The 27680-nt window shown below is 39.6% G+C and overlaps 1 protein-coding gene across 1 annotated transcript in view; it reads right to left on the reverse strand.

The window, feature by feature from the left end:
- The window catches only part of MARCHF1 (membrane associated ring-CH-type finger 1), a 526762-nt gene that overhangs the window by 299401 nt on the left and 199681 nt on the right, over positions 1-27680 (reverse strand). The window contains 1 exon segment of the mRNA XM_075544746.1: positions 16887-16937. Coding sequence (XP_075400861.1) covers positions 16887-16937 — 51 coding nt within the window.

Genomic DNA, 27680 nt, shown 5'->3' on the forward strand with positions numbered 1-27680 from the left:
TATAAAATATATGAGTACCAACGAAAATGGGAAGGGATTTGAGTGAAATAAATCTTATGTAAAATAACCATTCCATCTGTTGGAAAGAAGTTACAACTATAAGTGTGTTTTTGTTTCTCCTTTGTATAATATGACAGATGGTCAAATAGCAAGAGATATTTTCCACTCTTGGCAGCACAAAACTAAATGTAATTTATTCACACTCAGAGTTGTTATGAAAACTAAATACTCACTGACCCATGGCCCTGTGGGGGACAGCGTTAGAGACACAGTGTGGGAATTGAGCCCGATTTGATCCTGCCACACTGAGGCAAAGCACTGGGGGAGTGCAGCAGAACAGCAAAGGAATGGAGTGGCAAGGTCCCCAGGGAATCCTGAAAGTGGACTTTGGGCCAGGGCGCGGTACCCCAACAGATTGGACTGGAAAACACTCCTAAAGGCCAACAAACAATCCTTGAACTAACTACAAGCTGCTCTTTCTTGATGTGTTTTGTTTTGTTCTTTGTCAGTGGTTTGTTTTTACTGATTTACTGTATACTATTGCTTGGTTTTGCTCTGTCTTGTTTTTGTGCATGTTTTTATCTCCGCAGGTCCGTCTAAATAAAATAGGCTGGATGAGTAATCTGGAGGAAAAACAACAGGACTGACAGTTCCAAGGGGACATGGGATAGGGGGTAGGGTGGGGGGAAAGGAAATGGTCTTAGCAAACCCAGGGACAAGGGAACAACAAGTGATCCAAATTGGTGGTGAGGTGGGTGTGGGAGGCGTGGGAGGACATGATCAAGGGTAATGTAACCAAGAGGAATTGCTGAAACCCAGGTGGGGACTGAGCATGATAGCTGGACAGGAGGAAAGTTAAGGGAAATAGAGGAAAGAGCTGGGAGGCAAAGGGCATTTATATAGATCTAGATAAAGACATGTACATATGAAAATATATTTGTATATGAGGATGGGGAAATAGATCTATATGCCTATATCTATAGGTTTAGTATTAAGGTAGAAGAGGGATATTGGGCCTCCACTCAAGTACTCCCTCATTGCAAGAATGCTTTCTTCTATTAAATTGACATTCTATGATGCTCACCTTCCTCACACAGCCACTGAAGGCAAAGCGGGTGAATAAGCAAATGTGGTGAAGAAAGCTGATGGTGCCCAGCTATCAAAAGACATAGCATATGGGGTCTTAAAGGCTTGAAGGTGAACAAGCGGCCATCTATCTCAGAAGCAACAAAGCCCACATGGAAAAAGCACTCCAGCCTGTGGGATCAAGAGGTGTCGAAGGGATCAGGTATGAAGCATCATCAAACAAAAAAATCTTACCATAGTGAATGAGGGAGGAAGTGCAGAGTGGAGACTCCAAAGCCCATTTTTAGGCCACTGGAGATCCCCTTGCAGAGGGATCTAGGGGAGGAGAAGAGTCAGTCAAGGTGCAATGTAGCAACGATGAAAAATACAACTGTCCTCCAGTTTCTAAATGCTTCCTCCCCCACCCCACCCCACTATCATGATCCGAATTCTACCTTGAAAGTCTGGCTACACCAGAGATGTACACTGGTACAGATAGGAACTGGAAACACAGGGAACCTAGGGTGGGTGATCCCTTCAGGACCAGTGGTATGAGTGGTGATACTGGAAGAGTAGACTGACAGTGAGTTGGAAAGAGGGAGCAGATTACAAAGATCTACATGTGACCTCCTCCCTGGGGGACGGACAATATGAAAGTGGGTGAAGGGAGACATTGGACAGGGCAAGATATAACAAAATAATAATTTATAAATTATCAACGGTCCATGAGGGAAGGGGGAGCAGGGAGGGAGGGTGAAAATGAGGACCTGATGCCAGGGGCTTAAGTGGAGAGCTAATATTTTGAGAATGATGAGGGCAATGAATGTACAAATGTGCTTTACACAATTGATATATGTATGGATTGTGATAAGAGTTGTATGAGCCCCTAATAAAATGATTAAAATTAATTTCAAACAAAAATAAACAAATAGCCAAACAAAAAAACCTAAATACTAGCCTCTGGTCTAGAACATCAACATCCAATATTACCACAATGCCAACAAGCAGAATTGTGTCACTAATTAACTGCACCTGTTTATAATCATTTTTTGTTCTTTGGCATATAGTCTATAATTAATAGTTCTTAATTTTTAATGTTTGTTTTCGTGGGAAAATTCTGCTATGTCAAGAAGGCTGACTGGCAGGCACTGGCATTAAGAACTTGCAAACTGACATTTTAAATATTATCATATCTTATTCATATTGGAATTATTTTTGAGCTTTCTTTCCACCATTTACTCCTTTCCAAAGAGAAAACATGTACTTCCTACATGTCTGTTTTCCAATAGTGTCTAATAGAAGTTTCCCTGATGATGAAAATGTCCTTAGCAATGGTATCCTATAATGAGGCACTCATCGCTGTCACACATGTAAAAGGGGGGCAGTGAAACTGAAGAGTTAATTTTAAAATTGTATTTAATTTCAATTTATATTTCAATAGCCACCTGTGGCTACTGGACTGGGGAGTTCTAGAGTCAATATTTAGCTACTCTCTACTGTAAATCAATCAGTATAGGTAATTTTCCAATCTATCTCCTAAATCAAATCTTTCATATTTTGATTGAAGGGACCCACTTTCTTGGAGAAAACCTTCACTCTAACACTTGTGAGATGAACAAGTACTATTTGCATCACCAGACAAGCTTAAAACATGTAAGACCCCAAACTCATTTGACAAGTCTACTGATTTATATAAAACAACAATGTAATAAAATTCAAGAGGAGATTGCAAGGACTAAAAGTGGAGAGATTAGGTTAAACTCCAGTGATCCATTTGATATATGAGTATATCAGGTTAGCCATTGGAAGAGTTGCCTAATATCTTAGCTCTCATTCTTTTTCTCAGATTGTCTCCCTATGGGCAGGTTGACCTGACCTGTTTTTCTGAGTTCTCTAAGGGGCTGTTCTTGGATGGGTACTGAGTTAGGATATTTGAGCTGCCTACAGTCCTGCTGATAGACATGAGTTTCCAATTAACCTGCACACAGGGACTAAATGCTAACAGCAACTCACACCCTGTTGTATCTGATGTATGCCAATTTATAATCTGGTTTATGAATTTGAACCCCATAGCATAATTTTTCTTCACAACTAATTATTTTCAACTGAAAAGGCTTTGTTTTGGGAATTCCTGAAAGAGGAATCTTAAAGGGTGATCACAATGATATTAGCATGTAAACGGATTAAACATCAAGAGAATCCTATATTCTAATACAGAATTGGAGGAAATAAAATATCATCATCAGAGTATCTTAGGGCCTTTTGCTCAGGAACCTAGTTCCCAACAAGAGGTAAAAATCCTCTGAGCCCACGTTGTTCCTGATTGTCACCAACTATTCACATGTTCACATTAAAGTACATTAAAATGCATATGCATACACACACGTATCTGATACCTATTAGTTTATTAGACTGAGGGGTCGTGGGTGTTGCTGGAAGATTTGTTGTTGTTAAGTGCCCCTGAGCCTGTTCTGACCCATAGTGACACTACGCACAACAGAATGAAACTATGCAAAGTCCTGCGCCATGCTCACTGCTGTCCCTATGCCTGAGCCCATTATTACAAGTACTTTGTCAATCCATCTCATTGAGGGCTGTCCTCTTTTTCACAGCCCCTCTACTTTTCCAAGCAGGTGGGAAGCTATACCAGTATTATTTCAAGGACCCGCAGGGTCACCTCCAGTAGACAGACTTTAATAGAGATTTAGGATTAAAAAGGACTGAGAAGAAAGGTGAGACGATTTTCCTCTGAAAACTAGCTAATGAAAATCTTCTCGATAATAACAAATATTATCTGATATAGTGCTAGAAGATGAACGTCCTAGGATGGAAGCTATTTAAAGTGCACAGCGGCTGCAATGATGCATTTGAGCTATCAGTGATCATGAAGATAATGCAGGGCTGGGCAGTGTTTTGTTCTGTGCATTTGGATTTGCAACGCGTCAATCTTGGGGATTGCTGACAAACTGAATGTGGCGCATTTTAAAATGCAAAGAACCCAAAAAATAAAGAGATTGCAGCTTTAAATGTGTATTACTGAAGAAAAGAGGAGAAAATACAATTTACATCCACCTGCTTGCAGAAGGTCTACTAACCTGAAGGTCAGCAGTTTAAAACCACCAGCCAGCTTTTGTAGAGAAAGAGGAGGCTTTCGTGTCTCATAAAAAGTTACAGTCTTGGAACCTCATATGAGCCGTCATATCCTGACCTACAAGACCACTGTGTGTCAGAATTGACTAGAAGAGAGTGAGTTAGTACTTGCCTCTTGCCAGGATAAAGCCAGGATACAAGGTCTCAGCTATCATTTCAGTTTTACAAAGCTAGCCTTACAACATCTGGATCTGGATGTTGGCAGGTATTACAGAGCATCCGCTTTCCCAACCTCGCTCCCAGCACTACACCCCTCAGTGCTTCAAAATGCGTTAGCTGAATGCAAGGTGGATCCTATTGCCTGACTCCTAGCTTTCTAAGTAATGGATTTCACTCATTAGTGCGAATTAAGGAAGCTAGTGAGGCCTGTCCTAGATGAAATAAACATAAATTGAGTGCTGCTATTAATGATAAGGAAATCCAGTGGGGTGTGCATGCCTCTGGTGGTGCTGTGGTTAAAACACTTCGCTGCCAAACAAAAGGTTAGCAGTTCAAACTTCCAAGCTGTTCCATGGGAGAAAGATATAACAGTCTGCTTCTGTAAAGATAATCAGCCTCGGAATCCCTAATCCAAGAATGTACTATAATTTATTAAACATTAGTAGCTCTGATCATTTGAATCTTAAGAATCTACCTAATGCCGTGCCTATAACAAACAAGTATATATATATATATATTCAATATCTGAGTGAATAAGTCATAGATGCTCTCTTTTTAATGGAAAATAATATGGCAGATATAATTAACTTATGATGCCCATTTAGCAAAATCAAGTCATAAACCCCCAAAGAAAGCTCATCAGCCTCTAAAAGCCTAATATGTTTATTTCAATAGATAATGGAGACACAACTCGTGTCTTTGGAAATCTATCATCTAGTGAAAAATATGGTCTTTCCAAAGATACATAAACATACACACACACACTTAAAAGCATTTTCCACTATGATAGGATCTTTCTGGACCTCCTAAAAGCATATTAAATGCTCGAAAGCTGGTTTTTCCAATTACCTCTTGCAAAGAACTGCTTTGCTTCCTTCTCTCCTTCCTTCCTCCCTTGCTTCCTCGATACATCTTTCTCTTATCTTTATCCCTCCCTTTTTCTCACTTTCTCATTTTCACGACTGATACTTTAGAAAAATAAAATTGAAACTATATCAAGTTGTTAAAAGTTTCTAAGCCCTGCATCCATTCAGTGTGGTACTTACACACTGTGTTTGGGAGTGAAGCCGAGACCAGAATTCTCACATTCACGAGGGTGGTCCTTTTAGAAATGAAGAAGCAAGGCTTATGGGCAGAAGGTAAAAATTAACCAGGATATTATTTTAGTTGGGGACTAGCTCTAGACACAGGGCAGCTCTGAAGCATAGTTAACATCAAGTGCCATCTTGAGGTATGGAGTCCATATTTTTCAATTTATTTTATTCCTATATCAACTGCTGAGGTAGAAGAATGCATATTCTCCTGAGTGAGGAAGCATCTTTTAAAGGAGCAATTGTGAGTTATTACACGCTGGCATTCACAGTATCCGGGTGATGAAGATGTTTTCAACGCATGGTGACTATTTGCTCGTTTGTGGACAAAATTGTATAAGGGAAAGGTGTCTCAGTCTATACCATTTGTGAGGTAGATGTATTTCTCTTTCATTATTTAGCAAACTTTTCTCTTGATGACCAGGGTTAATCACCCCTTCTAGAATGACAACAATGTTCTCTGCTTGCCAGGTCAAAAGCCAGCAAGCTTGAAGACACTAGATTGAAGTCATCGCTGTAATGTTAGTGGGATTCTTACTGTGTCCTCAGATGGGATTATCCCTCTGTGAACTAGGGCTTCACACCCACAGAATTTAAAGTTGTGTGTGTGTTGGAAGCACACATTTTCCAGTACTGGTGGTGATCAGGGTGACTACCACTTTTGAACTTTAGTTTTGGGATTCCAAAAGTCTATGTATAAGAGGTGCAATACCATTTGATGGGTATTAGTTTTAAATATATGTATATATATATTTAATCATTTTATTGGGGGGCTAGTACAAATCTTATCACAATCCATCCATCCATCAATTGTGTCAAGCACATTTGTACATTTGTTGCCATTATCATTCTCAAAACATTTGCTTTCTACTTGAGCCCTTAATATCAGCTCCTCATTTTCCTGCTCCCTCCCCGCTACCCCTCCCTCATGAACTCTTGATAATTTATAAATTATTAATATGAAAAAATATATATTTGAAGTTTCTTGATAACGCCTAGTTCTTTTAGGGCATTTTCCTAGTCGGCTTCTCTAATGTACCTTAATAAAGGTCATCCAATTGCTTTATTCAGATTGCAGCACCTGATGAGTAGAATATGTGTTAACACCAATGGATCCCATGGGCCCATACTCACTGTTGTACATTTTGCAATACGTGGGTCTCTGAGTCTGATACATTATCAGGTAGAACTCTGCGTTCGTGTCTCAGCCTCAACTCCAATACACTCCAGCATGACACATGGATACAGTCTTTATTTATAGTTTTGATATTTTGTTTAACCAGGAATCAAGGACATTGATTTTTTTTTAAATAGGGGAAGACATTGATTTTTTTAAGTAGTGCGTTAAAATGCTACATAGCTTCCTTGCTAAATTTGTTGGAATCCTCACATTTTCCATCTGAGCTTATGGCCTCTCTCTCATCACCCCCGTCCTTACCCTGCGAGGAGGACAATGAACACTTGCCATCCATGTTCATTTCAGTCAGGATAACATTCAGTTAATTTTAGGTCCATCCCTGCCTAATCTACATTTGAGGGTTCATGATGGAATTATGCTGCTACCAAGTACCTGGATTATCTCATTAGTGAATGGTGTGAGTCTGGGGCTCAACATCGCTCCCTAATTCTGACAGGTGAGACTTTCCTCAGCAGGGACTGTTCCATTACCCTGGGTGAGACCAAGAACACAGTCTCGCATCCATTCATAGGCTCCTGTTCTGCCACTGGGGTTGCTCCATTTGTGGTTTCTTGTATCAGGATTGTGGGCTTGGGATGCAGGCTTCATGGAATCCACTGAATGAGTCATCATCATGCTTACTGATTACTTACTGCCTCTTCTTCAATGGATGCTCTCTGGTGGGTATGGAAGGGTGATAAAACATCTTCAAGTTATTGCCTGTAGGATGAAAAGACTACCCTCTGGTCTGACCAGGTCCAGAAGGTAGAATTGGGATCATGATGATTGGGAGGGGAGGAAGCGTTCAAGAACTAGAGGAAGGTTTTGAGTTTCATTGTTGGTACACTGAACCCTGAGTGACTCATCTCCTCCCCACTCCCCCTCTGCAAGGGATGTCCAGCTGACTACAGATGGGCATTGGGTCCCCATCATGCACTCCCCTTCATTCATGGTGATGTGATTTTCCCCCACTGCCTTTGTTTTTTGAGACCTAGTCCCCTCTGCCCTTCATGATCACACATGTTGGTGTGCTGCTTCCGTGTGGGCTTTGTTGTTTCTGGGCTAGATGGCTGCTTGTTTACTTTCAAATTTTTAAGTCCCCCGATGCTACATCTCTCAATAGCCGGGCACCATCAGTCTTATTCTCCACACTTGCTTATGCACACATTCATCTTCAGAGTTTATGTGAGGAAGGTGATCACACAATGATTGCTTTTGTTCCTTGGTGTCTGCTACCTGGTCCATTCAACACCTTGTATTTGCTTAATCTATGTGCTTTTTTTCTGTGGGCGTTGTTGCTTCTGAGCTAGATGGCTGCTTGCTTGCCTTCACGCCTTTAAGACCCCAGACACTATGGACCTGGTCAGACCAGAGGATGCACAGCAGTGCAGCAGGGATCTGGAAACACAGGGAATATAGGACGGATGAACCCCTCAGGACCAGCAGTAGGAGTGGCGACACCGGTAGGGAAGGGGGTGTAGAAAGGGAGAACCGATCTTGGGGATTTATGTGTAACCTCTTCTCTGGGAGATGGGCAATGGGAAGTTGGGTGAGGGAAGATGCTGGCAGTGTAAGATAAGATAAAATAATTATTTATAAACTATTAAGGGTTCAGAGGGAAGGGGGGAGCAGGGAGGGGGGAGGGAACAAAAAGGAAAATGAGCTGATTCCAGGAGCACAAGTGGAAGGCGAATTTTGAGAATGATGAGGGCAATGAATGTATAAGGGTACATTACTCAATTGATGTATGTATGGATTGCGATAAGAGTTGTATGAGCTCCAATAAAAAGATTTATTAAATTAAAAGAAAAAGACTACCCTTTTGCCGAGAGCAACTTGGCTTAGGGCACTCTGAAGAATGAGACAGCTGCCGAGTATTTGATAATGCTCAGAAAGTCATATGGGACAGAACAGGAACTTCTGCCCCATCTACGAAGGGAATGAACAAAGGGCGCTGTGAGAATTGTCTTGGTAAATACCTTAACCTTGAAGACCCGATCCAGTAAAGCAGACAGAGGACTGTACATGCTGACCCAGAAGAGCAGTAAATATAAACTTGAAGGAAACAAAATTTGAGATCCAAGGATGAATGGAACAACTGATGAGAAAGTTGCTTGAACATCTGCAGAGCAACCCCCTCCCCTCTGAAGGTGTCATTTTAAAACTAGATGCACCTCCTAGTCTCTGTCCCCTCTCATCTCAAGAGGGGGACTTTATTTGCTCCCCTAGTGCAGTGTCTTTTCTGTATTGTGAAGGTGGGCCTTCTCAATTAATGAGAGGGATCCACTTCATTTCTTTTGAAGCAACTTTGTATTTTAATAAAATTGTCGCTTAACTCTTTGCTGCTGTGTGCCTAGGTGTGTGTGTGGGAGTAGTTTATCTCTGGACACTGAGAAACCACATAGGTTTGGAGTTGCTAGTTTGCCTGTGGGAGACATTCTGGCTAGTGAACTTCAGAGGGAGAAGGCTGTGCCTGCTGGTATAGAGCTTTGGAGTGGGGCCACAATTGCATATATCTGTAATCATTTATAATTTCTGTATCTATTTTGTTTTAGTAACTAATTGTTCATGAGCTGGCATGGCTCTTTAAATCTACAAATCCCCAGTTGGGTGATCTTAACCTTAACAAAACAAGGTCAGTTTTTTCAACATGTAACTATGGAGTGCATGCTTCTTCTAGGCGCTGAGGTTCTAAAACTTAACAATGAAGAACTTTGCCCTCATAGTTTAAATTGAACACATTAATTAGAAAATGCATATATTAAAAATAAAACAGATAGTAAAACTCGTAGGAAAAAATGGAGCCAGACAATATGGGTTTTAACTTCAAAAACCTAAAAGCAGTCCCATGGAGTTGATTCCATGGAAGTGGAGCTGCCCCTTGAGTTTCTGAGACTGTAATTCTTACAGAAATGGAAAGCCCCTGTGGAGACCTATCTTTTGGGGAGTCACTGGGGGTATCAAACTGCTAACCTTCTGGTTAGCAGCTGAACTCATAACCAGTACACCATCAAGGTTCCTGGGCTCTAACTAGTCATGTGATATTTGAGGAAGAATGTGAAAAAAAATCAAGAATGCTAATCATGCTGATAGCTGAGGCTCCCATGTTCTGGCAGCAGAAACATAGGGTACAAAGATGCTGAAGTAAAAGATGTGTTCCTGAATTTTGGTGCCAACAAAGAAGAAGAACAATAAAATAACGTTAGAGGGAGTATGGGATTTGATGATCACTTATTGGCCAATATGAGAATGCATGCTTTACCCTGATTTATATAGGAAACCATGGGAGGGTTTAACCAGACACTCTGATTTTTATTTCGAAAGGATTATTTTAGCTGTTGTGTGAAACAGAAGTAAAAGGACAGGAGAGTGGTCATTTCCATCATATCCTCATTTGTGTTCAGCCCGTTGCTGCAGAAACCTGGCACATCCATGGAGAAAGAGTAGATCACGAAAAGTAGCAAAGGGGAGAAGTGCTAATTGCAGCTGCCGGGTTGAAAATGGTGACCTAAAGCTGAGCAGATCGGCACAGGCTTTGGCCTGTGGTCGGGGCGCTGGTCTCATCAGGTGTTCTTTAAGCTCGCCTATCAAATAAAGAGCAGAAGGAGTTTGCCTTTACCTGGCACGGACATCTGCAGGTAGGTTCTGCTTCGTGGAAAGGGAACTTTATAGGCTGGACATGACCTTCATTGTTTGAAAATCGACACACATGGGACTAGTCCACTGTCTTGATGCTATCATGCAAGTCATATCCGATTTTCAAGTCAAATCCTGAGCAGAAAGGACTAATAGTTCCCATAGTCTGCATGCCCATGCCAAGTAACGGACACATTTTATACTTTATCTCAGAACTAAGAAATATCCAGAGTACATGTTAGGACTCTTTTTAGAGGGTTTTAGAGGGAGCATAAACTGTACTTTGGGATAATGATCATTTATTAGAAGGCACGAGTCCCTGGGTGACTCAGTTAGGCACTCAATTATTCACTGAACTATTAAACCAGAAGATTGGTGCTCAAAACCCACCCAGAGGAATCTCATCATAAAAGCCTGGGGAATCTACTTATACAAGGTCACGACCTTGCAAATCCGATGGCTCAGTTCTCCTCTTTACACACAAGTCAGAATCTACTGGGGAATAACTGACCGGAGGCTTTGCTATCAGTTGACTGTTTAAAATGGTCAGATTTGAGCAGGAACTGTTGAGGTGATTCTAGAGCAGTTTAGTCTTCACACCAGAGTCCTACGCAATATCACGTTTTATATTATTCCTGGAACCACAGTGAATAATGAAGATAATTGGTAAACTTAACCTGAAATGCAGAAAGGTGGTCAACAGTCACGTTGGTACAACGTTCTCTTTACAGTTTGGAACGTAGCTCCTAGAACGCTACTTGGTCAGCGGAAAACGGAAGGCTTGGTTAGGGACATCGGTGGGCTGGCTGACTAGTGCCGTCTCCATGAACTTGGTATAACAAGCGGTATTTTTTGACGGGCCAGGTAGCAATTCACTGGGTAATAGAACATTCCCATGATAAGGGGTAAGGTTGTTGCTCCACAAACAGGACATCAGGGGATATTTCTCAATTGAGGAATATGATCCAGCATTTTTTCGTTACCCAAATTGTTCAACCTTAAATGCGGAATTACAACAACCACAGTCCATTAAATTAATGGGAATGAGGATTAAAGGTCATAGACACCTCACAAAACATACATTTAGACTAATAAAAATACAGGGAAATGGAAGGAGCAGGGAAAGGGAAATGTCCATCAATCCTGGTTTTGGGAGGTTTAATAGCAAGAGCTCATGCAACTAATCCATGTCTCTGTAGCTTTCCTTAGCACTGTTGCCAATCATCATTTATAACAGCCGTTCTCAACCTGTGGGTTGCGACCCCTTTGGGGGTTGAACGACCCTTTCACAGGGGTCACCCAATTCATAACAGTAGCAAAATTACAGTTATGAAGTAGCAATGAAAATAATTTTATGGTGTGTGTGTGTGTGGAGGCACCACAACATGAGGAACTGTATTAGAGGGTCATGGCATTAGGAAGGTTGAGAAGCACTGATCTATAAGAATATATGACAAGATGGAATTGTAAGGTCTCTCTCTCCAGGCTATAAGGTCTCTCTCTCCAGGCTAGATTCCAACGTCGGTCCTTGGCTCCGCACGAGAAAGAATTCACGCCGAAGCCTGGCTCATGATCCAAGTGTGTTTAATGAGGGTTAAAAGAAGCTTCAGGTTTTATGCGGCACCCATAGGATTCCTTTTGACCTTGTGGCCTGGCAGAGACTGCTCAGGGTCACGCAAAGATCTCTCTCCAAAGTTTCCTCCGAAACAAGACCAGACAAGCCAAGCCCCTCTCCTTCTCGGTTCCTGCCTTTTCAAGTATTCCCCGGGGGAGGCATGGTGAACGACCCCAGGGTGGGCCCATTGGCTGAATTGCAATCACCTGGCCCAGGTGGGCTGATCCAGGTTTAACGCCCATCCGTGCCCACCGGCGGGAAAATCCAGCTTTGTCCTATGCTGGCTCTCCTGGGCATGCGTCAATGGACATCCCAATCCCTAGGCTAAGCTACCTAACAGAATGGGTTAGTATGTGCCATGCATAGAGCTCAGTGGTACCATAGCAGATGCTCTCAGTGTTTCACTACGATCCTTCCTGGTCCTCAGCTTTGGGTTGTTTTTGTGTTTAACATCCTGCGACTGTGATTCTCATGGGAAACTTCCCTTTGACCGCTTAGACACTTTCCCTGGATGTGAGGAGAGTAAATCCCTGGCAAATCCCCTTTCCTGAGTGACCCTAAGTCAATGGATGGCTAGTGTAGTTGTATGAAGCATTTGCTTCTTTGACTCAATTTGGGACAAACTGAGGGGCATTTTGTACTTCAGAGGAAACCTTCTTGTAGGTTAAGAGGAAACTTCTGTGTTTGGCTTCTCCAACTTCTTTAATGACCTCTCCTGGAAGCATTTCCAATTCTTGGAAAATAATTTTTATCTCAGTCTTCTTTTGGAGAATCTGAACTAAGATGGATTTTTATTATGCATTTTTGTAAAAAAAATTAAAATACTTTTATTGGGAGTTCTTACATCTCTGATCACAATCCATACATTCCTCCAATGTGTCAAGCACATTTGCACATATGGCGCCATCATCCTTTTCAAAGCATTCTCTTCTTCCCACTTGAGCCCTTACTATCAACTCTCTATCTCTTCCTGCTGCCTCCCTCATGAACCCTTGATAAGTTATAGATTATTTTTGCTATGGCCATATCATCCTGAATGCGTCAGAGCTCATCTCTAAACAAAATTTTAGTAGACTCTTTCAGTCTAAAATTTATACTAATGAAGTGCTAGGAACATCTGTTTGAGAGTTATTTGCCAGTTGACTACATAAAAAAAACAGGAAATTACCCAAGCATTTAACAAGTAAGCTAATTTAAATAAAGAACCTCAGATTGTAATAGTCCATCATCCCACTTAAAAATTCATCTAAATCTTTACCCACTGACTCAGTTTTAGTCTCAGAATGCAACTTGATTCATGCTCTATGAAAGTCTTCAACTCAGTCCTGAAATGTTCAGTACTTTCTTAATTATGCATTCCTCTTTATTTCATCAACCTATCAAAAGTACCCCCTCAAGGGATACAGTCTGAAGGTATGGAAGATTTATTGGTCCCCTGTATGAATAAAGCAAGATGGATCTCTCAATAAATCAGAACACTAAACACCTATTCACAGATACAAAGGCTTGGCTCATGTTCAATGGAGAGTCCTCTTAATACACTGAATATTTTGGAGTTGCCTTCACCTTGACCTTGCAGAAAGGTATTTTGGAATCTCAAAGGTAAATATAGAAATTTCTGAAGAGATGCACATTTATAGCTATAAAATAAAAGTCACTATCGGATCAAAAAGGAAACATCTATTTAAAATTACATACTCTATATGATGCTGTCCACATAGTACATCCGCGAACATGTTTGTTGAATGAACTGTTTTGACCATGTCATGCATCTACATTTAATGAAAACTTATCTAGCATACACATACTATGTGTGATGTTTCTAAGTAGAGACAAGTAAACAGATTAGAAAAATTTAGATACACCTTCACAAGCAAATGAAATTGGGAGATAGAAAGGGGTCAAAATTGGCTGAAACACCATTTTATTCAGGTGGTGGTTTTTATATTTCTTTCCATAAACTTAGATTTTGTAAGGTTCTCCATACATAGACCGAACAATCATAAAGTGTTTTAGTCAAAGAAAATTCCAAATGTTGATTTGAATCAAAAGCACAAGGAACTCTTGCCTTTTGACAGTTTTCACTTCAAAAACCTTGATTGTGAAATTCATAACAAATTGTTATTAATTAAATAACTCCCAACCAAGAAGCAATAAAAGAAAAGCCATATATTTGCTAATTTTGACGAGCCTAATTATGGGCCAAATGTATTTCTAAAAATGACAGCAATAAAGAATTACCAAAAGCAGCTTTAAAAAAAAAAGTGAGTGATGGGTAAGTAAATGCTGCCTGACAGACAGTGAAGTTATTTTGACTATCCAACACAGACTATTTTAAAACTGTGTATACTTTTTTTCAGAATACCTTTTGGATTAGTTTTTAAAAGTTAGGACAGACCTACCATATGAGAATAAGAAAAAATTAGCGTAGGGAGAAGACATATGTCCATCTTATTAATGGCTAAAACAAATGAAAAATATAATATGATTTAAAAATGCTATCAGTACCAGAAAACTCAAATTGTAACCACAACAAGTAAATGTTTATTACTTAACTATGTCTGGTTATTTCATCTCCTCAATAGCATTATTATTAATAATATATACTCTCAATAACAAAAATAATGTTGGTTTTCATACATCTTCATTCATTAAACAAAAGTTGCAAGGACCTTTGATTGGTACTTAATCCAACTCTGTCTCCAAGCTAGGTAATACACATGAATTTACATAACTAGATTAAAGGTACTGTATTATATAATTCCAACTATTCCCATTTAAAATGGGCCTAAGTAAATATTTTCTGTGCATTTTCCTTATGAATTCATGTTTTCTACCTTCTATGTCTTATACTTACACTTCTTAAACATGGCAGTTGGTGAAGTCATACCCATTTTTAAAGCTCAGTTTATATATCATCTTCCCCCAAACTTCTTATGCCGTCCTGTTGCCTCCAAAGGAAACCCTGTGCCTGTGGTATTGTGCTAGATTCCCTCTAGAACACACTAGCTAGCAAAGAGGACTCCCAGGGCTCGCTATGTAGTCACACTCATTCAAACCCAAACTCATGGCCTTTGAGTAGATTCTGGCCTTTTGAAACTATGATTCTTTGAGGGAGGCTTGGAGCAGCTGGCGATTTCAAAGTGCTAACCTTTCAGCTAGGTGCCCACCTCAGAACCCACTAAGTAACTATTCTTTATTTCAGAGAAGCTGCAAAATACAATCAGCCAAGGGGGAAAGGGCATATGAGGAGAAATTTGAAAACACCATGGGAAGGCTTCCAGAGTCTGGAGTTGGCAGAATATGCTTAAGCCTAGCAATGAATATGACTACACATATCTACCCTAGAAACTCACTGGGCACAGTGCCAAAGCCTTCATTGCTGGCTAGTCACATCGTTATCCCATTGCCTAGAAAGTCCCCAAGTTCTAGGCTCCCAGAAGGAAAATCTATGCTTAGGACAAACACTATGAAATTTAGGCCCAGTGAGTCATTCTTGTGAGTCAAGGTGGTGGACAAATCATTTCCATCAAGTTGATTCGGACTCCTAGCAACTTTATAGGACAGAATAGAATTGGTTCATAGGTGTCCAAGGCTGTAAAACTTTACAAAAGCTGATTGTCATCCCATCTTTCTCCCATGGAGCATCTGGTGGTCTAGACTCACTGGCCTTTGGATTACCACCCAACCACTGAACCCCTGTCTTAATAGAGCTACTTGGTGTGATAGTGTGCCTGAGATTCAAGTTCCCATATGTCAACCCAAACCCAACTCTATAAGCATGCCTTTCTATATTAAGTATAACTGTATTTGTCTCGGTACTTTAGAGAAACAAATCCACAGAAACTCGTGTATAACAGAGTTTTATATAAAGGTTAAGTGCACATCAAGAAAACATCTCAACCCAGTGCTGCCCAAGTCCACAAGTCCAACATTAACCTATATGTCCAACACCAATCCACAAAGTTCTCCTCCATCTCACAAAACACACACTATGACACCGACTACAGGAAGAAAGCTGTCAGTGAATGTGTAAGCATCTCAGCACTGGCAGGGGTCTCCCCAGTGCCGCTCCAGCACCGAGGGCTGCATCGGGGTAGGCCCATGTGGCTTCTCCTCAGGGGTGTCTTGCAGGAAGTCAACCTTGCAAGCTAAAGCAGAGAACTGGCTAAGGCAGCTGCACCCTGGTCCGACCATCACAAAGCAAGAGACTCAAGAACTAGAAAGGCGAGGCTCACAGAGTCATTTCTCTCTGCCCTTCAATTAACCCCACATGTGTTTATCAGCCAGGTTGGCACAGTTAACTACCTCAAAAGCTATGGAACTGACTTTTTATGAAAAGAGTAAGCACAGCTAACCTGAGATTCCTAGCCTTAGAAAGGCTGACTTAAAGGATTGGACCTTGGCATCTGCCGTTTGCCGTAAGTCAGTTCTGATGTAAATCATATACACCTCTCTAAAATTTTTTTATAATCATTTTTTAAATTTTCAGTATCTTTACAAAACTTTTGATAACTCGAATGATTTTCTTGGATTTATAGGGTGTCTGGGATATTTTTTTTATATTTCATCTGATGACTCTATAACTTAAATGTGACCAAACTAATGTCTTTATTAAATTCATGATTGGAAACCAGAGCTGATTTCAAACTCCAGAAAAATTGATTTCATGGGAATTATAACATGAATGCTGATGTAGTTTCAATTTGAGAATGATGTTTAAAATAAGGTGAAAAACTCACTATATGTTACATCTTAAAAGTAGTGCATTATCTTCTGGGAAGAATACTACAGAGGAACAAATAGCTTATCCATTTCCTTATGCAAGATGATCATTTTGATCATAGAAAAGCTTGAAAAGGTAAAAACTATTAACAAGTTACATTTGTGTGTTAGCAAAGAAAACAATCATAGGTTAAATATGATATTTACTTGAGTTCATGAAGTACAGCAATTTATGTAAAAAATTTTAAAAAGAATATATTTCACTTACTTTTGAAATGTTACTAGATCGACTTGCAGATCGTCCTGGGGATTTTTCATTCTGAAAAATAAAATTAGAGATTTTGACCGAAAGAATGGGACATACTCTAAGCTTTTGAGGGGAGGGGGATGGGAGAAGCACTTAATGAGCAAACCCATGATTTCTTTCTATATTGTTTTCACTGTTAGATATTCTGATGGCTTACACAGGATAACTTTTCTCTTACCAAATATATTTCTCTAGAGTATATAATTAAAAATAGTTCAATTAACATCTAGATATTACTTAACATCTTAGATCTTGTTTCTAGGAAATGTTTGTTTCACCAGAAAAAAAATGTATATAATTAATTTTCAGTTAAAATTAAGCAATGAGACTAAAGATCATTGTATCTCTTATCTTTTTGCTGCTAGAAAATACATAGTCAGTTATGGATTTCAAAGACAATGAATATTCCCTTCCTAGTACCAACTTCATACATGCAAATATTTCTCTTCCAAAAGTTGGAATTTTAAATAGATGTTTGAACTGGTGTCTCATAGCCATCAAGTTGCTCCATTTTGGCACCTGCTTCATCTCCAGTCGCTTTGCCAGAACTAACACTTTCACTATGAAGCTCCCTAGATTTTCCCAATTCAAACTTGGGCTTCTCAGTATTTCATTTTGTGGATGAACACAGTGTGGAGGGGACAAATAGGTTTGAAAGTCGTTTTTATGTCTCTGTCAATGCTGTCTTGAATCGATGTATGGACTACTTGCAAGTGCTTGTCTACACCTCTCGAGTCATGATTTCCATAATATTTTTTTTTGGATTTGGGGACGTGTTGGAGTTGAGTGGAAGAGGCTGATTGTTGCATGTTTTAGTAAAACCAGCACAAAACAGATGAAGCAAATACCCATCAGTTGTCTTGACATCACCACGAACTTCTATCATGGTCTGTCAATTTTGTGACCATGGAGCACATCTTGTCACATGTAAGATCCATGACATGGAAGTTGGTTGGCCGGGCAAGTGTTTTCCCTGAACATCCTCAGTAATTGGCTTGAGTTTTCTAAATGCAATATCATCATTCTGTAGATCTGCAAGGCTCACCTAAGACACCAGATCCTGGAGACCATCAAAGGAAATTTTGGTTCATTGAGACTTTGATGACTAGTGTTTTTACATTATTTCTTATATTGAACATGGGTGGTGCTTTCACATCATATCAATCTTTCTTAGAAAATGGACCAACCACTTTCTTCTTAGCTCCTTTTTGCCACCCTTTGTAAGGCATTTGTTTTTGTCGACCACCATGGTGCTGCTCAGAGACCCAAAAGGCTATAATTATAATTCCTGTCACTCAAAGACATTTATAGTTCAGTAGGAAAGAAACATGAAATCTTTGGTATATGTGTTAGTCTGGGTACTTTAGAGAAACAAACCCACAGAAACTTATATACAAGAGAGAGTTTTATGTAAAGGCTAAGTGTGCATCAAGAAAACATCACAACCCAGTGCTGTCTAAGCCCACAAGTCCAACATTAACCCATATATCCGACACCAATCCACAAAGTCCTCCTCCATCTCACAAAACACACACTATGGCACCGATTGCAGGAGGAAAGCCAAGTCAGTGAATATGTAAGCATCTCAGCGCTGGCAGGGGCCTCCACACGGCTGCTCCAGCACCCAGAGCTGCATTGGGATAGGTCCATGAGGCCTTGGGGATGTCTTGCAGGAAGTGAGCCTTGCCAGCTGAAGCAGCAACTGGCTAAGACAGCTGCACCCTGGTCCGACCATCACAAAGCAAGGGACCCGATAACTAGAAAGGCGAGGCTCACTGAGACATTTATCCCTCCACCGTTCAATTAACCCCACATGTGTTTATTGGCCAGGCTGGTACAATAAAATAATTAACTCATAAAATATGATTTTTTTAAACAGTCATGCACTTTTAGAGAAGAAAAGAATCTTGAAGTGTTGAGCTCATCTTTTGGAACCAAAAGACATACCATCCCTTGTAGTCACAGAGTTAATGTTCATGGCAGATACCACTCTGACAACTAGCTCACTCCTGTTTTTCTTACCACTCTGCCATGCCAATCAAGTCAAACTTGATTGACAAATCAGAATTTATGGGCAGCATGTGTAGGAAGAGATCATTCTGCAACTCTTTTACTGTAGGAAAAACATTCTTGGTGACACTTCGTCTAGAAAATCCCAAATGTTTGGGAAGGACCTGAATGACATGGTGCTGACATACTGCAAGTCTGTCTAGTGTCTCTTCCTGGACATTTAGACTTGACACCAAAGTGACCTGAATACCCAACAGCAGGGCTCCTTGTTAGTTGTTATGGGAATCTGTTTGTCTGAATTAGCCCTTGATGATGGCTTGAGATGATTCAAGAAAAACAGCGATGACAGGCTATGCAACCATGTCATTGTGGAGAAGAGGAGCTCCATTCCTTGCAGCCTGTCATTGTCATGCATGGGTTTTAAGACACTCTAGCTGCACCATACATTGTCCTTTATATGCAACAGTTGTCTCATACAATCAGTGATGTCACCGTAGGACACATTATTATAGACTTAGATGAGTCACAATGATATGAATAGTTGTATTTCCCCAAAGACCAGCTGGAGATTAATGTACTTGCTGCTTGCAAACATTTTTCCTTGATTACCCTCTTTTGGTGATGAAAGAGGCACTTTCCTATCCATATCTCAACAACTCTTCGACAGACTAGTAAACAAAATCATTTCATAGTTCCTTTTTAGTTCAAGTTCATGATTTTGACACATTATTATGCAGCATAGAGGTAAGACGCCACACAATGTAATAGGCTTCGGGTGCTGTCTTGTTGTAATGAATTCTTTATTTCTTTGGTTATTTCGAGAACATGATAAGGAACTGCAAGTGAAAAGTGCTGTCATAGAATCAAGAAGAACCATAGGAATTTAATTTGCCACAAGATTACTTCATGTTCCCTCAAACCAAATAGGATTTTTTAAATCGATAAAACAAAGGAGGTTGGTTTGCCCTCACAGGTTTAGATGAGTTCACCACAGAGTTATATAAGACAATCCCAAGACTAAACAGCCTCACCTACACTAACATGAAGAAGCATCTACTTACTATAAACGACACTTCGACTAGTTATTTTACTAGAAATCCATGAGCTCTGCAACTCAGCTCACTGCGATCGGGACCATGTCGACTTCTAGCAACATTAGAGGACAGAGTAGAACTGCCCCTGTGAGTTTCTGAGACGGTCATTCTTGGCAGGAGTAGCAGGTCCCATCTTTTTCCTGTGGAGCAACTGATGGTTTTGAACTGCTGAGCTTGAGGATCACAGCCTTGCAGCCTGATGTGTAACCATGCCACACCACCAGGACTCCTCTTCAGGGCCTCTACTGTCTCCTAATACAAAGTCAGGGATGGGGAGAAATAAATGAGCTTAAACAGTCTTTTAAATTTTTTACCATGGCTAAATACCCTCTCTCTGTTTTCCCATCTCAGAGCATAGAAAGACAAGTATGTCAGTTACTAAGTTCCTGTGTGGAGTTACTAAGTTCCTGTGCGGTGTGCATTATTGCTGTGCAAGACACTGATGGAGAATGATGAAATGACCAGCTTTGGCAGGATCATATTGGTTGATGCTTCCGGTTTCAGCTTTCCCGCTGTTAAGTGGTAGACAGAAATACCCTGGTAGTTGTTATAAGGATCAGATACATTAAAAATGAAAATATTTACTAGATTGTGGGATTATAATATTTCCATTATTATTCCCTGGTGGAACAAGCACCCTAAAACACTTTCTGAAAAATTCATGATCATCACAGGCTACCAGACTCATCATTTTAACATAAAACACTTAGCTTTTTCTCTTTCCTGAAATTGTGTCTTTCTTGGGATTAAATTCTGCTTTATAACATCTAAGAATGATAAATCAAAATTTTCAATACTCATGGGAATTAAGGAAGTTTAGTTTACTTTGCCTTTGAAGCAAACACCAGAATTACTTTTCTCTCCTGGAAAACTTCCAAGACAATTTGCTCAATTTACTACTAATTAATTGGGTGGCTTGTCCCATTACTATTGCAATGACACATTCTCCTGTGTCGATTAGTCAAATCAGGTTGTCACACCTCGTTACATTCACTTGTATATTTTCACCTTTGATTAAACAGAAGCTGTGTCAAAAACCTCTTATAACTTCTCAGTGCCAAATTATTGTGACATTGTAGGTCAATAAAAGGTATAAACAACAAGAATTCATGACACATATTGTGAAAAAACATGAAATTATCAAACAGTAATGTAGAATCTTAGCAGTTTGTTCCATAGAGAAAAAAATTGTAGCTTCATGGAAGTCTTTTAAGATGATCAGGAAGTTTCAAAATTTTGGTTTGATATAAATGCATTATTTATTTTGTTTTGTGATTATGATTAACTTGAAAATGTATCTTACGAAATATAATAATGTTTTTATTACCAAGAAAAATGATTACCAATGAAGAAAGTCATTAGATAATTCTGTTTTAATAATGTTTTCTTATATTCTAAGGAAAGAAACAGGATTTTTTTCTCTTAAAGGAGAGTTGTTAGACAACACATAAATATTTTGGAACATTAATATGTCTACCTGCAAATTCTCTGTGTAATAAACTATTGATCAGTAGAACAAACTGGAGGAGGAAGAGAAAAAAACAATCCCAAGTAAGGAAATAAACAAAACAGTATAGGAAAAAGAGTTCAAGAATATCTTGCACATACTTGATGTTTTACTGTAAAAGTTTTTCTTTATTATAGCTCCAGGTGAAGGAGCATTTAAAGAGAAAGTCATTTAGAAGGTCATCTAAGAGTTACAAAGAAAAGATAAAACTTTTTTGCAAGGGTAATTAAAGCTTGGGATATAAAAGAGTCTTTTTTGACTGGAATGTACATATGTAAATATATTTAAATGAGTGTGGGGAAACATATTTATAGGTTTAGTACTAAGACACCAGGTGGACATCGGGCCTCCACTCAAGCACTTACTCAATACAAGAACACTGTGTTCTATTAAATTGGCATTCTAGGATGCACACCTTCCCGACATGATTGCTGAAGAAAAATGTGTGCCTAAGCAAATGTGCTGAAGAAAGCTGATGGGTGCCAGGCTATCAAAAGTTATAACGTCTGGGGTGTTAAAGGCTTGAAGATAAACAAGCGGCCATCTAGCTGAGAAGCATCAAAGCCCACATGAAAGAAGCACACCAGCCTGTCTGACCACAAGGTACAGAAGGGACCAGTTATCAGACTTCAAAGAACTAGAAATTATATCAATGGGTGCCCACCTCCCTGATTCAATCAAAGAAGACAAACGTGTGCATAAGCAAATGTGGTGAAGAAAGCTGATGGTGACCAGCTATCAAAAGCTATAGGGTCTGGGAGCTTTAAGGTTCAAAGATAAACAAGTGACCGTCTAACTCAGAAGCAACAAAGCCAACATGGAAGAAACACACCAGCCTGTGTGACCATGAGCTGTTGAAGGGATCAGGTATCAAGCATCAAGGAACAAAAAATCATATCATTGAAAATGTGGGTGAGTTCAGAGTGGAGACTCAAAGCCCATTGGTAGCCAACCCGACACTCCTTACTGAAGAGTTGTGGGGAGGAGATGAACCAGTCAGGGTGCAGGGTAGCAGTGATGAAACATATAACTTTCCTCTAGTTCTTAAATGCTTCCTCCCCCCTCCCCCCACTATAATGATCCCAATTCTACCTTACAAATCTGGCTAGACCAGAGGATGTACACTGGTACAGATAGGACCTGGGAACATAGAGAATTCAGGACAGATGATCACTTCAAGATCAGTGGTGGGAGTGGCGATACTGGAGGGTGGAGGGAAGATGGGGTAGAAAAGGGGAACTGATTATAAAGATCTACATATAACCTCCTCCCTGGGGGATGGACAGCAGAAAAGAAGGCAGGGGGAGACATCAGACAGTGTAATATATGACAGAATAATAATAATTTATGAATGATGAAGGGTTCATGAGATAGGGGGGAGTGGGGAGGGAGGGGGAAAATAAGCAGCAGATATTAAGGACTCAAATAGAAGGGAAATGTTTTGAGAATGATGATGGCAACAAATGTACATATGTTCTTGACACAATGGATGTATGCATGGATTGTGATAAGAACTTTACGTGCCCTCAATAAAATGATTTTAAAAAAGAAAGGATGTCTTTTTAAAAGAAATATGGTTAGTAGAAAACAAGTAAGGGCATAGAGGAATTGATAATATAATAAAAACGTATTTAATTATCACTGTTGCTGTTAGGTGCCATCCAGTCAGCATTCGGCATTCTTTTATAGTTGTGTGCAGTAACCCTATGTCTAACACAATGAAACATTGCCTGTGTCCAGCACATCCCCCCAATTGATATGTTTGAACTCATTTGTGCAGCCACTGCGCCAATCCATCTTGTCGAGGGTCTTTCTCACTGAAACTTTACTTCACGAAGCCCAATGTCCTTCTGTGGGACATGGATCGTGACAACATGTTCAAAGTACCAGAGATCGAGTGCCATCATTCCAACTTCTAAGAAGCTTTCTGGCTGCATTTCTCCCAAGACAAATTTGGTCTAATAGCCCATGATACTTTCAATATTACTCACAGACCCCACCATTCAAATGAATCAATTCCCCCCATTCTTCCTTATTTATTGTCACATATATAGGAGGCATTTGGGTCAGGCAAATGGTAATATTCAAAGTAACATTTTTTTGCCTTCAACACTTAAAGAGGTCTTTTCTAATAGATTTGACTTAATATGTATTTAAAAATTCTTATATCTATTTAATGCAAAAACAATCTCTTTAATAGCAATGAAACATTTTAAACACTATTTTGTTTCAAATAAAATCATAGCAAACATTTTTCAATGAGAGATTTTTACAAGGCACTTCCTCTATTATTAAGACAATACAATGATAAATTAAACCAAGGTCTTAATCACCTGGAAATCAATGAACACATGTTTAGATAAGGCTTAATTAAAAAAAATTAAAGCTATCAAGGAAATCGTAGATTATAAGTAAATCCACATTAAAACCTATAAAAAATCTTAGCAAAAATTCTCCCCAGAAAAAACAACTACAAATGACTTTATTGTTCAAGAACAGAATAATAAAAAATGAAAGAATGTACTAAGACAAGATAAAATATAAAACCCAAAGATAGTTAATAGATATAAAGTAGAAGGAGGATAATGAAATAGTCTTTAACACAGGCATTTTGAAGATAATTACAATATAGATAAAATAGTTATGACTTATTAGGAAAACAAGAACAGACCTACATAAGATTGAAACAAAACATAATCAAATGCTCAGAAAACACTAGAACCACTACAACAGAATACTGAATGTGCCACTCCTGCCAGACATTAGGAAGCCCAGAAGAAATAAATTTATTTAAGGGAAATAAAAGTTCGTAGAATTTATTCAAGAAAAAAGAAACATTTGAATAGAAATTTAATATCTAAGAGATTTAAAAAATAAGTAAAATTGTACATATTTCAAAAATGTTTTAAGGACATGATGAGTATGCACATGAATTGCATTTTCATTTCAAAGAATATGATTTTATTTATACTATTCTTGATTATACAAATTTCTATAATTTGTATCATTAATCTTGCATAACTGCAACTACAAATTGGTTAAGATAGTATGAAAAAAGAGAAAGAAAAAGGAAAATGATTAAGAAAAGAATGAGAAAAATCATGAATGGGGTATGTTATGCAGGGTTCTCTAGAGAAATAAAACCAGGACACTTATGATTGTTATATATATACATATCCCACTTATATTCCAGTGTAAGCAAACCTGAATATCAGCCAAGGCACCTAATTTTTAAAATCATTTTATTAGGGGCTCATGCAACAGTTATCACAATCCATACATATATCAATTGTGTAAAGCACATTTGTACATTCATTGCCCTCGTCATTTTCAAAACATCTGCTCTCCACCTAAGCACTTGGCATCAGCTTCTCATTTTCCCCCTCCCTTCCCACTCCCCTCTCCCACATGAGCCCTTGATAATTTATAAATTATTATTATTTTGTCACATCTTGCCCTGTCCGACATCTCCCTTCACCCACTTTTCTGTTGTCCATCTCCCAGGGAGGAGGTCAAAAGTAGATCCTTGTAATCGGTTCCCCCTTTCCAACCCACCCTCCCTCTACCCTCCCAGTATCGCCACTCACACCACTGGTCCTGAAGGGATCATCCACCCTGGATTCCCTGTGCTTCTGGTTCCTTACGTACCAGTGTACATCCTCTGATCTAGCCAGACTTGCAAGCTAGAATTGGGATCATGATGGGGTGTGGAGGGCGGGGCGTCGGAGGAAGCATTCAGGAACTAGAGGAAAGATGTATTTTTCATCGTTGCTACATCGCACCCTGACTGGCTTGTCTCCTCCCCTAGACCCTTCTGTAAGGGGGTGCCCAGGGAAAAGACACCTAATTTTACCACAAAAACTGCATTAAAAATGTGCTGAAAAACCTCGGCTTATATATGAGTGTATATGGTATATGGATAGGAATCTATATCTATATCTATATGGATAGGTACATATAACTCAATGAAGTAAACAACTAATTAGTTCACAGAACAGTACAGCGGACTCAGTTCAATTCACTTCCATGAGATAATTAATATACTGTCAGTCCTTCAACTCACGAGGGCCGTTGGGTGAAAGTAAAGGAAGCAGACAGCTGAGTCTTCTGTAGAGCAGTACAGGCACTCTGGCTACAGGCAGCAAACAACAGGTCAGGTCACCAACAGTCAGCCAGATGACAGACTCTGACAGTCCCTAGCTCAAGCGATGTGTACACCAGAAATGTGGTGAAGCAGTTTTCGAAGGAACCTCAAACTACAGGGACAAGGTCTGTGGGATGGGTGTCCCACAGGTAGTGTAGCTCACAAGTTGAGGCAGGGAACTAGCTAAGGCAGTCGCACACTGGTCCGATCACCAGAGAGCAAGAGACCAAAAGGAGTGGCTCCCTGAGCCATTTATCTCTTTGCCCTTCAATTAAGCTGCAACCTTATTAATCCCACATGTGTCTATTGGTCAGGTTGGCACCATAAACCTACCTATCACATGGGGGAAAGGTTTAAGATTTAAAAGGTGAAAGTTTTAAGATTATAAAGGCAAAAGTTCTTTAAAAAGACATCCTCAAGGTGCTGGAAACAAATCCTGCAGGGTGTGTTGTTGCTAGGTGTCCTGGAGTCTGTTCAGACACATAGCAACTTTATGTACAAAGGAATGAAACAGGATCCCTGGTGGCACATTTGAGTAAGCTATGGAAGTAGTTCAAACCTTCCAGAATCTCTGTGATTGAAGGGTGAAGCTATCTACTCCCTTAAAGAGAAACATCATTGAAAATCCAATAGAGGAAATTAAAGTAACAAAGCATTGGTTTATGTCCATCATATGTGGACTTACCAATTTTAGAATGATAACTGGTAAATAGCGGAAAGAACTAGGAGGCAAAAGACCTTTATTCAGGTATAAATTTAGGCATGTATATGCATAAGTATATTAATATATAATAATAGGGATATAGGTCTATATACATATATTTGTATGTTAAATATTAAGGTAGCAGCCGGACATTGGGACTCTACTCAAGCCCTCCCTCAATGCAAGATGTCTTTGTTCTAATAACCTGGCATTCTGTGATGCTCACCTTTCTGACAGGATTGCTGAAGTCAAAATGGGTGTATAGGCAAATGTGGTGAAGAAAGCTGATTGTGCCCGGCTATTAAAAAATATAGCATCTGGGGTCTTAAAGACTTGAAGTTAAAAAAGTGGACATTGAGCAGCAAAGCAACAAAGCTCACATGAAAGAAGCACACCAACCCGTGTGATCATGAGGTTTCCACAGGATCAAGTATCAGGCACCAGAAGATCTAAAACAATCATATCATTGCGAACAAGGAGGGTCAGAGTGGAGACCCAAAGCCCATCTGAAGTCAACTGGACATCCCTTTACAGAAGGGTCACAAGGAAGGGATGAGTCAGCCAGGGTGCACTGTAGCACTGATGAAACACACAATATTCCTCTGGTTCTTTAATGCACCCCCCTCCCCCCACTATCATGACCCCAGTTCTACCTTAAAAATCTGGCTAGATTGGAGGATGTACACTGGTACAGATAAGAGGTCTTGACACATGAAATCTAGGACAGATACCATGAGGGTAGGGGGAAGGTTGGAGAAGGAGGATAAAGGGAGAACCGATTGCAATGATCTACGTATAACACTCCCCTCCTCCCCCCAGGGGACAAACAACAGAAACGTGGGTGAAGGGAGACAGTGGATGGTGTGATTTATGAAAAAAATGATAATTTATCAAGGGTTCATGAGGTTGGGAAGGTGGGGTAGGGAGGGAAAGAAAGAGGAACTAATATCAAGGGCTCAAGTAGAAAGAAAAGGCTTTGAAAATGATGATGGTAACATATATACAAATGTGCTTGGTGCAATTGATGTATGGATTGTGATAAAAGGTGTATGAGCCTCCAATAAAATGATTCATTAAAAAAATAAGGGATAACTTTACTTGCTAGTGGAGAGGGGACTATGAAGAAAAAGTACCATACAAAGTTACTAGTATATGTGTGAATTTTTGCAGTCTCTTGAAATAAACATCTGGCAGCTGTTAAAATTAAAAAATAACATTTTATGCAGTAATCTCCCACACACTCTCTTCCAGAGAAATAAAAGCAACCATGGAAAAGGACATGTGACTAAGAATACTT

The sequence above is a fragment of the Tenrec ecaudatus genome, chromosome 3, assembly GCF_050624435.1.
Source record: "Tenrec ecaudatus isolate mTenEca1 chromosome 3, mTenEca1.hap1, whole genome shotgun sequence".
NCBI classification, from domain to species: domain Eukaryota; kingdom Metazoa; phylum Chordata; class Mammalia; order Afrosoricida; family Tenrecidae; genus Tenrec; species Tenrec ecaudatus.